General features: G+C 29.4%; 1 protein-coding gene across 1 annotated transcript in view; it reads right to left on the reverse strand.

Annotated features, from left to right (window-relative positions):
* The window catches only part of LOC108764359 (metabotropic glutamate receptor 8), a 138,018-nt gene that overhangs the window by 7,379 nt on the left and 114,313 nt on the right, over positions 1-16,326 (reverse strand). Inside the window, exons 7-11 of the mRNA XM_018512572.1 lie at positions 14,955-15,109; positions 12,400-12,648; positions 9,082-9,237; positions 4,325-4,451; positions 3,522-3,633 (exon numbers count right to left, since the gene is read on the reverse strand). Of these exons, the coding sequence (XP_018368074.1) occupies positions 3,522-3,633; positions 4,325-4,451; positions 9,082-9,237; positions 12,400-12,648; positions 14,955-15,109 (799 nt within the window). The remainder of the gene's footprint in view (positions 1-3,521; positions 3,634-4,324; positions 4,452-9,081; positions 9,238-12,399; positions 12,649-14,954; positions 15,110-16,326) is intronic.

Below are 16,326 nucleotides of genomic sequence, written 5' to 3' on the forward strand. Positions count from 1 at the left end.
TCAATCGGACAATGCATGCAACTAGTATGTGCAGACATGGAACGAGCGCCAGTTACATACACTCTTAGCATAATTAATTAATTATATAATTAAATCATGCTTAATCGCACCTAGCGTATGCTTGCACTTCTCTTTTGCTTGCATAATAGACTAACGTGAAGAATATAGTGGAATATATTTTAATTAAGTTCATTATGCGAACGTGCAACATTTGTTTAAATACAACAATTAATGAAAGAATTTTATTAGAAATATGAAAGAATCTGCTAACAAATTGACTGCAAAAATCAAGTAAAAACCAAGTAATCAACTATTTCGTAATTAAATATATAATACATTTCATTTAAATTTACTTTTAATAAACAATTACGAAAAAAGAGATTCTGCTCGGTTTCTGCTAACAATTTGTCGGTAGGCTCTTCTGGCAAATCAGACTTAATGCGGACACATTTCATATTAATCTGCCGCAATCTTATGTTCAAATCTGTTATGTTCAAAGCTAATAAACCGTTAGTATACTTTGTTAACAAATTTGCGATTTTGTTTATTTTTTGAGAAGTTTATTACTAGTTTCAGTTATAAAATTGTGCAATTTTTATCAAGAGCTACATTAGATGGAATTTCTCCAATAAATGAAAGGTAATAAACGTCGTGAAACTTTTGTCATAACTAACAAGTTTTTTTATCATCACCGTTAATTAGGCACGGATGTGATGCGATTGAGCTTCAATCTCATTCCGGGAGCGAATTGCGGAAAAGTGATAAAAGTAATGCGACGATGAATAGATAGCAGGAGTTTAGGAGCTTTAAATTCTCTTCCTAAAACTTGACTTTGAACAAAACTTAAGCTGAAATCAAAAGAGTTTCTCGAAAAAAGTTTCACAGTATTTATGAAAGAAAGCTTGAAAATAATGGCAATTTGAAAATTTTGCGAGAAATGTGTGCAAGCTGATAATATAAAAAGTATATATGGATGTAGAAGAAAAGCAAATAATATAAAGAGCATATGGTTCGTCGATTAAGGTCGCGGATGATCTTGGTCTTGAAATCCAAAAGTAAATTACACAAAAAAGATAAAGTCAAGTCAGTGAAGCCAGCTGCGACGGTAAACAGAAAGAAGGAAATTTAAGAAACTTAAGTTAAAATTAAAGAGAGAACTTAAACTTGCAGGAAATTTCTCGAAAATTTCTATTATTGTAAGCGAAATCAAAGTTTAAAAGTAACGGAGCATATCGAACAAAACAAAGTAAACGCTTTCCTTTTCACTCTTCGAAGAAATATTCTAAGAAACATAAACGAGAATAATTGAAACTGTTGGTTGTTCCTGAAGTTAACATTGAAGTTCTACAAAACAGTTATTGTAACAAATGCTACGACAATACATAAATAAAAGAAACACAATTATATAATACATACATGTAAAAATAGAAAGAATGAAAAAATCATCACATTGTATTTTAGTAATATTTTCAATGTCTGACTTTTTATGTAAATGACTTGCATAAATAGTAATGTTTTATTACGTGAATGATTAAAGAACGTATTGTGTTTGATTTCATAATGGAGAAAAGGGAATGCTCGAGAAAATACTTCGTAAATTCTCATTTTTACATTTTTCTAAGGAAGCCCAATGCTAATTAGTCGTCGTGGCCGTAATAAGTTCGATAATGACTTTGGCTATAGCAATTCTTTACGTGTATTTCTTGTTCAATATCAACTAAAAAAAATAATCAATTGTTACGGAGTTCTAGGAACACACGGTCATTGATCTAAGGAAAGTTTGATGCGTGTGTTAATTCTTGCTAAGGAAACATTAAACGAGACACTTTAAACATTTATGAGCCCTATTCAGGAATATATTCTGACCAGATTTAGGAATATATCACATGAGTTATGTTCCAAGAGATTTAAGTGCTAGAAAGCGTTGTTTATTAACAAATACAACTTAAATATTTATATATACTGATAACGCAGATTTACAGTCTCTCTCTATATATATATTAATTAAAAATATAATTAAATTATCTCTCTCTATTTTAATTAAAATTATAATTAAATCAGATATTAAAATAAAGTTAATAATACAATAAATTAAAAAATTTTAGTTTTATCTCTTTTTTTAATTAAAAAATAGATTTAAAATACAATAGTAACTAAACAGATTATTTAAAAACAAAGGACAAGGTAAAAGAGATAAGAATGAAAAATAAATATGTAGAATTTTGAAAATTTCTTTTTTATAAAATATTTTTTATAAAATATTTTCCCATAACTATAGATAATCACATAGTTATACAATGCTTGTAGATTCTTATAAATGCATTCTGCGTTTGATGTTATGTGCATCAAACTTGAACGAATATTAACTGCTGTTTTTATTATACGTTGTTCATAATTAATCTATTTTTTTCTGAAACGTCTTTAGATCCATAATAGAAAATTGGAGCTTTCTGTAATTTTTAATATAAAATTGTTATTTTAATTAAAAAATAATAGGACATCCCCCATATATTGAATGGAAAATAAACATATAACATACGAAACCCGTAGCGTATAATTATTATTGCATTATCTATGTGTTTACATCCAAAAAGAATTTTACGGGAAACATTGAGAATACAGGAATACCTACTCGCATCTAGGATTAAACTCGCGGGATTGGATCATAATTACAGATCTACTTTAACTTGTATGAAATTGTAACCGTCAGGAAGACAAGGAATGAGAATAAGGAGAGGAGAGGCATAAGATAGTAGGGATCGTCCGCTCATTCAGTTTATTAAACGTAACTCGCATATCACGAGAGTCTGTGGAAATTACACAATTGAACTCCTCGTGGGATTTGAGTCAAAATGTGCGTCAGAATTTAATTATACAAATAGCACAAGATAAGCTGAATTATCGCTGAAGTAGCGTCATAATTTCATTAGTTTCGTTATATTGAAGCAAATTCAATTAACAAGTTGGTATTTTGTTCTCAATGTATTCTATTATTCGCTCTAGCAATATAAATTATAAATTATGACATTATAATATAAAATGAAGGAGGGAGAGGAAAAGAGAAAGATAGAAGAAATTATATATTAAATATAATATATTAATCTTGATGCATCAATAGGCTCCGCAATGGAATTAAAATAGTATTTAAAAAATTTGCATTAATATTGAAAAAATTTGCACTAAAACTGAGTAAATAAAATTAAAGAAGAAACTATAAACAAACTTCAATGCAATAGTCTAAATGCAATAAGAATTAACAAGGTTACTGAAAAAAATAGTATTAATATTTATTAAAACATGCCAATTTGTCGTATCATGCATCCTCTATTGTTTAATATTCACATTTAATACTATTACTTCGCATTTAATCATTATTATTCGCTTTAATCTTTCATTATTACTCGTTTGTTCTCTCATTATTCGATAGATCGATAGATCTTTCATGAACATTCTATCAGCTAATAGAACCATATAGCACTCAGCGGTTCTGGTTATCCTCAGACTTTGCAGTGTGCACTTACTACAAAATTGCGGACATGTCCCATCGGGCAGTTATCGCTGCACATGCTACGTGGAATGTGAAGCTCGCCGACTCCGGTCGCCCATCGTGTCATATTGATGTCCAGAGAGAGCCTGAGGGAGTAAATTAACCTTTAATTAGCAATCTGGGCGCCACAGTGATTTCATCATTGAATTGTTACATTGAAGACACTGTCGAAGAGAAATGTTATACAAACAAGGCCAATTTTTACGAAGGATTCTGCACAAAAAGATTAAAAATACATAAATCGTTAACTGAATATTTCGTTTTATCTAACACATTGTTTACATGTAATTTTTTATGTTACTTTTGTGTACTTTTTATGTATTACTTATTACGTACTTCTTTTTATTTTGCAAAAATGTAACGAGTTGCTACACATATTATTATCATAATAAAAAAATATAATATTATTATTAGTATAATATTAATAAGGATAATATGTATACAATTTTTCAGCTGATTAATGAGTAATACAGATCATTATTTTTGTTGTATCCAAGGGATTGAATAAAATAAATACTGTAAAAAGATTTCAAATACAAATATAAAATATAAGCAATGTGTACGAAATATTTTTGATAAATATATTTCAATATGTTCGAAATGTAGAAGAACGTTCGAACCTTAGAAATTTTAACGTAGCAGTTTACTTGATTTATATTAATTTTTTAATTAGATTGTAATAGTATACTGTTTGAAATATAAGAGGATTGAAGATTAATACGACAGTTAATTTGTACAACCCGTATCCCGATCGACGGGTGTTTGAAGTTGACTTACTCTTCCCTCCATGTGCCGATAAGGATATAATCAAAACGACCCTCGTCCTTCCTTTGATATTGATAGATGTTGTAAAATCCGTAAGCGTCTCCATCAGAATTAAATTTAATTTCAGTATTTTGGCGACCTAAAACAAAATAAGAATATTAACTTGATAATTTAAACATACGCGATTGTAGAATATAAAACATATAGAATATAGCTATGCTTAAAATTTTTGAAGATTTTTTATATCTTTACTTATATTACTGTCAATTTCAGTTGCATAATCCCAAACATTATCATGGACGTAATAAAAATACTGTTATAGAAATAATATTTTATTAACATAGATATAATGACACACTTAAAAAAAAAACAAATTAAAAATAAAAGGAAAAAAGAAAAGAAATTTAAAAAAATCATTTCAGAAAAAATCAAAGAAAGATTAATTTTTAATATTTAAAATTACTAAAAAATAAACTAAACTAAACTAAAGTTAATGATACATAATAACTGAAAGAGATAAATATAAAAAGTTAAAAAGTAAAACATGGAATTTTGTTATCTAATAATACGATTCAAAGGACTAGAGATAAGCACACGTTGGTCGGTGTAAAAGCGAAGCGGGTTTGGACGGTTAGTCTGCGAAATGTATAGCAGCTATTTCATGCGTGGATTACGGTTTATTTATAGGACACTATTAGATGAAGGACCTCGTACAGCTTCTTTTCGTCCTTGTTAGAATCTATCCCCTTTTCTCGGTTTATCTCTCCATGACCCTCATCGTAATAATTCGATGCTGGCACAACGCAGACCAGCAAATACAAGCAGGTATATACAGGATGTATATAAAATGTTATTTTAAAGACACACCACTAATATGAAAAAATAGATGATATAAGAAAGCTTATTAAAAAAATAGGTTATACAGGGGCGAGGCTGAAGAGAAAAAGGTAATTTTATACGCGAGAGCAAAGAAAATTATAGGCGACTATGAGGGTAAAAATCACGAAGCAAAAGCACAGTCGGGTATCGTAGTAAGATACGAAGAAGATATTAAAATCGTAGCAATAATGTATAGCAATATATTTTCTCGCCATCATCTTCAACGTTGTGCAAACCTGAATTTCTGATATTTCTAAGTGGAGCGTCTCTCATTTTAAAGCTTTTGATTACTTTTTATATTGGTAAAACGAAGAAAGTGAGTTTAAATAAAAAGAAATTAAAATGAAAAAATATAAAGGAAACGAAATTATATAACAAATATAAAAAGAACTTTAATATTTCTATCTTTTAAAATTAGTTTTTTGTTCTAATGTTACAGTAATTTGGAGATAATTTTAAAAAATATATGATACATAGATATATAAATAATATAATTTAGGTACATATTAAAATTATTAAGAGGACATATTTTAATTTGAAATAAGAAAATTATACACATAATATAGAAAAATTAAGGATAAAAATCAACAGAAACAGAATATCTCACAATTTCGGTTTATTTAATAAGCCTATTAGCCGTTTCATCAGAACTAAATGGAAATGCACAAAAAAGAATACTTCTCGCGCTAATCCATTAAGTTATTATTATTATTATTATTACACTTTTTCCTAACAAAGAGAAGCTTGCGGCAATGAAAGCTACGAGATGCGTTTAGTTCAATGAAATTCGCCTAGAGGTTCATCCGTTTTCTCGTGTAATATCAGAATATGCATAGAAACGTGAATATAACAGGGTGCAAACAGGTGCAGGATTGTCAGGGCTAGTAAATAAGTTTGACAAAGGAAAATACGTATACATTGTTATTTTGTGCACGTAAGCGCCCTAGATTTGTGCTGTGAGAGCTCGTTGGGAAAACGCTCAAACAAGTTCGCGGCGTTTGTGCCAAGTTATCGTTATCGTTATCGTTGTAACAAAGCCAGCGGATCGATTATACCGGGAAATTACGCTTGCCGTGGATTATCAATAAGCCGTGGATTATCAATAAGCGTGAGATTTCTAATATGATAAATTTGAATATCCGAGCGACAAACTATTTATTCAGGCAAATATGCCGAAAGTTTCTAAAAAAACTTTTAATTTATTTAATTAAACAAAACTGCCATGCACACAGAAGCAAATAATCTATTTCACTCCATTCGCACATTTCACATTATCTAAATAATCTTTGCTTTTAGTCGCATTTCTTAGCATCTATGAATAAGTGAACAATTATTTCCATAGAGATATATACAGGTTCTTTAAAATTATAAATATCTGTTGAAAAATTTTATTTTTCCCTTACTTATTCTAAAAAAAAATGTTATTTATTCATAATAGAGAAGTAAATAAAGTACAATAATCAAGAATTGAAAAAAAGGACGAGGAGATAAAAAAATAATATGGAATGGAATTTTTCGTTCTCAATTTGCGGTAAGCTTTGTATGCCAGTTTATCTGCAAAAACGTTACGAAAAGAAATGAGAGAGTTTGAGATGCATAGCTTTTACTTTCCGAACGTTAAACAACTGAGAACACGAAATGAGAGAGAGAGAGAGAGAGAGAAGAGAGAGAAAAAGAGAGAAAAATCAGATAACGTCAAAGTTTAAACGAAACTCTTTTCACCGCTTACAGAGTTACGGCTATAAAGTTTTCTTTCACAAAATCCAATTATCAAAAACAATCTACTAATATAAATACAGAGTTCATTGTCTTTATTTGCTGTTTATATGCGTGATATTTGGTGCACGTTGGATTCTCGTATATTTCATATCGCGCAGTAAAACAAATAATTAAGTACTATCGAACGGATTGTTCCAACTAGTTTTACGATAATTGATATTTTTATTCCCATTATTGTGCATTCTGTCCGCAGATTAGTTTTCTAACAATACATATAAACAAATCAAATTAAATCTTATTATTCATTGAGATATTGTTTTCTGCGTGTATATAAAAAAACTTATCCAATAATGATGAATTACAAATTAATATAAAAACTAATAAGTTTTTACAAACTCCTTTAATTAAAATAATTAATAAAACCATAAATTATATATTGCAGGCAATAGGAGTCGACGCTGGTTATCGGTTAGCGCAATTTTATCTTAATACTAAATGTATAAACCTTAACTTTGAACGTTTCCACTCATGGTTTGAGTCTTCATCAGTAATCTTTCACCCTAACGTAACAATTGGAGTATTGCATGATATCTCCAATGTTTTTCCTCTCAAATATTGAACCGTTTACTGTTGTGAGGCAAGTCAACATACTCACAAAGTTAGAAAGCTGAGTGGCAATGAGAACTCAAGCTCACACAGTCGAAGCTTCTACACTGAATAATGAACCTTTTCTTCGTAAACATTTTGTAATTTGTTAAAATTTTATAAATTATCGTCAATATTTTATAAATTATCCAATAATATTACATCTAAGAATGTTTATAGAATAAATAAATAAATTAATATATAAAAACACATGTATTATGATATACTTATACATAATATATATATAAGCATGTATATTATCTGTATGAGGAAATTTCTCTTGGCATATACATATATCGTATTTATCAAATGCAACTTATAGAGGATTTGGTTAGACGCATTAATGCATATTAAAGCCGTTGATTAAATCTATGTAAAAGTAAAATATTTCAAATATTTCAAATTATAAAATACAGATTTTACTTTAATAGCACGATAAAATATATTGAACATTTCATGGTTTAATCTTATATTTGTATCGAACACATATTTTGACGTCAATTTATGTACGACGGCTTTAATGTGCACCAGCGCGAGTGCATTCAATTGAATTCGCTATTAATACCTTCTTACTTCATTCAAATAATCTAGCATTTGTACAAATCAAATTAAAGTTCGCGCAAAAAATATTGGATTTAGATTAAGCGAAGAATAAATGTCTTATAGTACTGGGTGTACACTGGTTTCATATATATTCTGCAGTTTATCTTAAAGATTATCCTTCATTTATACAGCTAATATTGATAAATGGGAGCTATTTGAGGTAAGATATTCCGACACGACTAACATCCTGATAGCGTAAATGCCTCGGGGATTAAAAGCGGACAAAGGCGTAAGAGCGCGCGGGTTTGAAAGATGAGATGGCGATGTTATGAAATTATTGGAAAAGCTAGGGAAAAGGGGAAGGAAAGTAAGTTTGAACGTTATGCGCAATATCGTTACGATAAATCTCGGCTGATACGCGAACGGGAGATGGCCGGTTAAGATAATCTCATTGCCATTTGATAGTATCTCGTAACGAGGGGCAGTTTTAATTGTGTCGCAGAGTCCACTGACGTGAAAGTGTTACGTGCTGTTAAATCGGGGAAAGTGTTTTAATTGCAATATCGATGAGGCGTCCAGATTGCCACCCTCTGACGTCACTGATAGATCGCTACATACGCGGAACGATGCAATTGCAGCTCAGCATACGCGGAATTCTCGCGGACATAATTGATCGATGTGTCCAAGCCTTTCAATTTAACAACTTTTTTTTACATTCGACGTGTGGAAAATAGTAACGACTATTTGACCAATTAATCAATGCTGCGTCGTGCGTTACACAAATGTGTCAAAGGTTCTTATGATATTCAATGATTTAAATCCACAAGCATAAAAGTATTATAATAAGAGATGCAACTAGAATTTCAAGTAAAATTACATATTCATTATACGTCCTTTGCGCAGCTTTAAAATTATGCTTGAAAGTTAAATTAAATGTTAAATTAAAAATTACTTTGAAAGAAAAGCTGCTTTGCGTAACTCACCGATGAAGCTAATATTACGAATGTGTTGGAGGAGTCGTGGACCGTCCGGTGCTGGTATGAGCGACTCGCAGAGATAATGCGACGTACCCAAATTATTTACGCACTCTTCCTCTATAACATTATGAACACTGTGTGCCATGGCGTAAACTGCATCCACTGCAAATAAAATGATAATATCCTGTTTCAGCAATGTTCTAATAAATGAATATTATCTATCTAATCTGTTGAGAGGTTCCTAAATAAATATTATTCTAAGTAACAAGCTGTTATTTTGACGTCAATGTAGGTATAGTCATTTTAAATTACTGACGTCATGTTATTATGTTTATTTAAAACGTAACAATGACATCATCTTTTTGACCAATTAATGACGTCATTTATTTATCCATTCTATGCGAGGGGGTAACCACTTAATGTAATCGTGGGACAGAGTCCTCGAAATCATTATAAAATTCATATGAAATTTCTATGTATAATCCGATTACGTATGCAACCACGATAAATCATTGTATAATATTAAATAAATTCGTATATTTTAACAAACGACTTCATATGTAGCAAAAAAAATTATTTGTAATCAGATGAAATCATATGATGTCATGTAATCTGTGGGATAATATTTCAGCTAGTGGTTACCCCCTCGATTCTATGACGTATTTACAACGTCATTCATTTATGTCGTTAATAACACAAAAATAATGACGTATTTTCGACGTCGGTTTATATGATACATTATGTGGTTATTTCAAATTCACATTATTTTTACAATAATACGATGTAGATTCATCAAGAATGATTAACTAATGACATCAAATAGACGACATCTTGCTACTTGAGGTATATCATAACTTAATTAAATGTATCTGTTTTTCTAAAGGAGGAAATTTGTTTCTGTAAATAAACCAAAAATGTGAAAAAATCACAAATCCATCGTAAAGCATTAAAAATCGCATTAAAGAGGATGGTAACTTGCTAGTACAGAAAAACAAGGAATTTCACGTTTATGTCCGAGATCCTTGAAAAATAGAGCGAATTATGTTTCCAAACATTAAATAAAATATTTATGTGTCCTGCTTCTATCTTCTACAATCTTATTTATCTCATTCGTTACGTAGTGAACATTTATTATTTATTTATTCACAGATAAAGAAAACATCAAATACAAATTGTTACTTATGGAAAAGACGTTTGGCAGTTAATAAGACGATTTACAAGATTTATCTACCATTGTGATGCACTCGAAGGTAAAGAGTTTCCGATCGTTTCGCACTTAACAAGATTTCGTCATTTATCTCACGGAAGAATAAGAAAGGAAAGAGGGAGAGAAAGAGCATAAGTGCGGTATTTGGGAAAACGTAAAGGTTGATTTCGTGCAACTATTTTCACATGCCATTGGATGTATTTGTTAACTAAAAAACCATAGGAAAAATCGAGGAAAATTGTTTCGTTCGGTTTGTCACTGTTTCCTTTTTTTTCGTTCGTCGTGATTTCACCTCGCGAAAGTTTGTCACGAAAGTTTATTCAGAAAGTATACAATCTAATGGATCGTGGAGTACAGTCAGCTGCGATTAATTGCGAACACTGACGAATTCTTACGGACAAACGATAGCGATCTGGGATATTATATTTATTTTTTTAAATTTTGCCTTCTTTTGTTTGCTTAAATTTATTAATTAGATTTATTTATGCATGAAACATACACGTATACATTTACATTGAGCGTAAGTCCACAATCTTCGAAAAATATTTAAAAAGTTTGAAAATATATATATATAATGTTAATTATTAATTAAAAAAAATTAAAATATAAATTAACATATCATATATTATATTCAAACTGTGTGTGTGTGTGTGTGTTTGTGTGTGTGTGTGTGTGTGTGTGTGATAATTTTATATGATAAATAGATATATATAGACGCGGTATATTATTGCTCCATGATAATACTAGACCGCATGTTGCAAAACAAACCGTTCAAAAATTAGCAGGGTACAAATGCGAAATTCTCTCTCATTCTCCTGACCATTCTCCAACAAATTTATTTAAGTACTTGGATAGCTTTTTATGTGAAAAAATATTTCAAGCAGAAAGTGATGTGAAAAGTGCATTGTGGGTTCAACCAATTTCTTGCATCTCACTCTTTCAATTTCTACGTGAAAGGCATTGACGTGCTTAGCGCTTGTATCACGTTGGAGGAAGTACAGATGAATCATGGTGAATAGAGACTATTTCAACCGACAAGATATCTATAAAGTGTATCGAGTAAAAGTTTAAATTCAAAGTATAACAACGGTTACTTTACCTACAAAAACCTAATAGAATTTTGAATATTTTGTTTCTGAAACAAGGATCATATGTTTATATAAACTTTTTTTCCATAAATCAATTTAAAAAATGTGGATATGCTAATCAAATCGCTTTTGTCGACTGGATATGTATATATAGCGGAAAATAGACTGCATACACTAGATTTGTAAACATGCATCGGGCGATGAACAAAAAGAGAAATCGTGTGATAAATCCTTTTAATTTAAGGTTCACTGTTATCTCACTGACGTATAAGTCTCGTCATATAAATATATATCGGAATGATTGAAGAGACGACTACGTCTTTCTCGTTTCTGCTTTTGAACTAACAATAAGAAAAATGATCGAAGGGTGACGAAAAATTGGAGGGTGACGAGAATATTTCCTTTGCCTTTCATTCTTTTTCCTACCGATAACTATCTTTCCGCTTGTCTTATTCCTCGCTCTTTTTTCCGCACCAATCATTTCCTTCGCACTTCAAGATATAAACGATCGCGAAATGTCCCTATAAAGAGTTCCAATTTAGTATCCGCAATTAATTAACCGTCACGGTATGAATGAAAGGAGTTTTTATACGTTTTTTTTTATTACAATAAAATTACAACTGAGCTGTAATTTATTTATTAGAATATTCACATCAATAATAATGAATGAGGAAAGTTAGATTGATTTTTCCATCAAAATTAATAGCTTTAAGCTATTAAATAGTTAATTGTCAATTCTCACAAAATAAATTAATTCTAAAATGTAATTAGAAACTTTATTCAATCAGCTGATTATTGAATTTCGAGAATTACAATTCGGAACTGAGAGATAAAAATGAAAATCAGTTTTCATTCTTGACTTTTTCTACCCCTGAGTTAAAAATTGTACTCATACATTATTCATACATTCAGAAAGATACATCGGCATAAATCGATTACCGGCATATACTTTTTCTTCTGTGCGACATAAAAGTAAAATAGCTAGGCGTTCAGAGAAAAGTATAACGGTATGATAAATCTATGCGTTACCGACAAAAGGCACCAAGCCCTCTTGTTCGTAATCGACAAGGTTTTCTTCGCCAGTGCAGCGTGTCATGTCGCTCGACGCGTTCACGCTGAAAGTGCACTTGTGATGTTGCGACCAAAACTCTCGGAACCAGATATTCCGGCAGTTCACTGTCTTATCCGTCAAAGACTTATGGGGAACATTCTTCCCTGTCTGCCCGCCGCATTCGTCGCCCATTCTTGGCCGCAATCTCAAATAGTAGTTGTCGAAATCTACAACATCGGAATTGAACCGTACTTGTTACACGAATCACATTCAATAAAATTTAATAGTTCCAATATATCAAGCTTTTTGCCGAAGAAATTTCTTGTGCCTCACAGTCACGATAAAATTGAAATAAGGATAATTTAATTCAGGAAAGCTGACTTTATCGAAATACATTAATTTTTTATTTAAACTTATACCCCATAAAAAGATACAATTTTTCATCTAATTTTTTTATTATATGTATACTTTATAACAATAATATAACTTATAATTTAAAAAATCTATTAAAATCTTTTTGAAAAGTGTAATTTGACATAAGCATTAAAAATAGGAAATTTTGTAAATCAATTAATTTCTATGATCTTTTCTATTAATATATATATATATATGTGTTATATACACTGTTAAAAAACAGAAATTTGCTTCCGTTACATGTAATGGAAGCAAATTTCAAGCAGACACATTAAAAATATTTAATGTTGTCAATGAAAATGAAGTTATAAGTAACTTAAATTTAACATTTACTTACATCAAATTTTATGCAAATCTACATAAAATTTAATTAAAAAATGTACTAAACTTCGTAAAATTTTATGAAACGTACACTAAATTTCATGTACATGTACAAAAATATACTTTTTAGTTACAGATACATAAAATTAATTTAGTGTCGTAAAATTGAATTTAATTTATGTAACTTAAATTTCATATGTACATTAAATTTCATGATATTTTTAACTGTGTATATAAAATTAAATGTATTAGATCGGTAATCGACATTAGATACCGATGCTACAATAAAAGATGTGTTATAGCGTCTTAAAAGAATATATTTTAACAAGCCAATTTGATTCACACCTATTGAAAAATTTATTTATTTGCATAAATATTCTATCAAATAAAGTGGATTTTATTTTCGAAATAGAGACGTAAATTTTAATTTCTGATAATAAGAACAATAATCTTATTACTATTGTAACATAAATGGAATTTAAATAATATAGAAGGACGTAAAACATTCTTTATATTAAATACAAAATATTTGGGATAAAATAATTTATTTCATTAATAATAAAATACGTATTAACATATTTTTTTACACCTATGTTGGGGAAAAATATTTAGTACAATTTTTATATTTTTCTTCAAAAAGAAGACAATTTGATAAGGTTTTATCATTTTTATCATTATATTTTAAACGCTTCAAACTTCAATCACATTCTATTTTTTCAATTAAATTTTAAAACTAGATTTACTTAAGTAATCGTGAGTCTCAAAATGACTTTTGGAAGAGACCGTGAAATGATAAGTAAGATGTTATTTTTAATAATTATAATTTCAATTACAGTGATTACAATATTATTAGAACTTCAAAATTAAAATGCAGTTACTTCTAATCTCCAATTTATTCAAAGGCAAATGTAATCATATACCTATAATAAAATTATTTTTAAAAAATACATTTCTGAGAAATAAAGGTTATTGCATAATATTATGTAGTAATTACCGTTTTGCCTATTATATACAATAGTACCTATACTGAAAAAAAACGTTTTGTTAAAAATGGATGAACCAGAAAATTGATTATATTAATCAAAATTTTCTGATTTGTCCATTTTCAATCAAACATTTTTTTCAGTTTATATTAAGAAGATGATGGCTTTTTTGGTATTTAGTAGACTTTCTGATAATTTAGGTTGACTAATGAGAGTTTGGCACTCCTGTGTTAATTACTTAGCGAGAAACGGCGAAATGCACTATTGTGTGTGTTCATTTCTTTGAAATTTTATCCTGAAAATCTACATATCCTAACTCACGAGTCAGGAATGATGCAACATAATTGAAAGAGGAAAATATTACTCACTTGTCATGTAAGATTAATGAACGTCAGGTCAAAGTTGGAACGATATCACTACTGCGGCAACAAAGTTGCACAGTAAGCAACTGCGGTAACAAGGAATTTCAATTGTGGCTCAGTAAAACGGAACAGGTACGTTAAGGATTTAAGTGCGTTAACTAATTTAAACAAATATACGAGTCATACAAATTAAGTGAATTAACAATTCAGTTACATTGATTTATTTTAGCTTTAAAACTATATTTAGAGTCTTACAATCTAGCACTACATTCTGTTCTTTTAATATTATGTTACTAATGTTATATTTATTTAAAATTATATTCCCTGAAAAAAAAATTATTAATTTTAATTCTCATTTTATTGTTTATCTTTGATCAAAGGTGAATTCAAAGTAAATATTCTTCCAATTAATCGATTATGATAGGAACGTAAAAGGTAGCAAAGGTATTTTACCTTTGAGGGCGTTCCTATAGGGCAGAATGGTAATGGCACCTTCCGCCGCGAATTCTTGATCTCGGACGGGGTGAACTTTGGCACCCCACGAATCGCTACCCACCCACATGAAATGGCCCGTGCGATTGGCCCTTATTGTTGCCTGAAGCAGCTTCCTGCAACAAGATAAGCTGAGTGATAAGGATAGATGAATTATGAGCAATGATGAGCACGGCTACCATTAACCTACCACAAGTACAATAGTATCTTCTATGACCTCCGCAATCAGTTAACTAAATCCATAACATATATATCATAAGATATTGTTCCTTATTTCCCTCCTTGCTATTACGTTTGAATATAATTCAAACTTGAATGTAGCGATATTATAGTTTTCTTATTCATTGCTTTGATATTTTTTTTTAATATGTTGATGCATTTATGTAATATTATGCACCTCGTTAAAACATAAATGATATATATCTTTTGATTTATTAAAAAAGTATTGAAAAAAGAGTGTTTAAATGTGTGTACGTGTGTACATATAATTGTACAAATACTTGTTGTAACTGCATAAGCATTTGAACTCCTTTTTCTAACTTATTGTTAATATAAGTATGTATATATGTTGCTACAATAAGTATTTGACTTCGTGATTAATTATCGATTTGTGTTCTAAAACAAAAAGGAAGATCTAATTTATCTATAAATTCAAGAATTTGTGTATATACTTATATTGTTGTAATTACACTGTAATTACACTGATAAGATAGACATTTGTAAAAATTAATTTGTACTACTTATAGTGTTTCATTTATAATGTTTCTATTCTACTAAAAATATTAAAAAAATCAATGATTTGTGCTATTGACAAGTGCGCCGAAAATTAATTCATGCTATTACTTATTAAAGAAAGAAGAATTTTTCTCATTATTAGTAGCAATTCGCATTATTAAATAAACATTTTAAATAAAATAATGGGTTTAATTATACTTTAATTTCTTATATTAATTTGTTATATTAAATATTTCCGTTGATGTAATATAATACAAATTAATAAAAAAATTGAGATAATAAGCTAATGCTTCACTCTATATATATAAAACACACATCTCGGTTTTTTGTATAATGTAATTATGTAATTATTATTTATACAGAAATCTCATTCGCTGTGATTTCAATAAAAACTTTTCTCACGTACCCGATGTTGTCAGATTATAATTAAAAATATCTTATATTCTTTTGATTTTCAATTACAAACATGAAATACAGGAACAATGATTTCTACAACAATTATTCCTATCTAACTTTGTTAAATAGTCAATAAGATCGACTTGGCTAGTACTTGACTTAACTCAATCGTAACAATAAGAAGATCGTTGAAAGGACTAGC

This window comes from Trachymyrmex cornetzi, unplaced genomic scaffold (assembly GCF_001594075.2).
Source record: "Trachymyrmex cornetzi isolate Tcor2-1 unplaced genomic scaffold, Tcor1.1 scaffold416, whole genome shotgun sequence".
Lineage (NCBI taxonomy): Eukaryota > Metazoa > Arthropoda > Insecta > Hymenoptera > Formicidae > Trachymyrmex > Trachymyrmex cornetzi.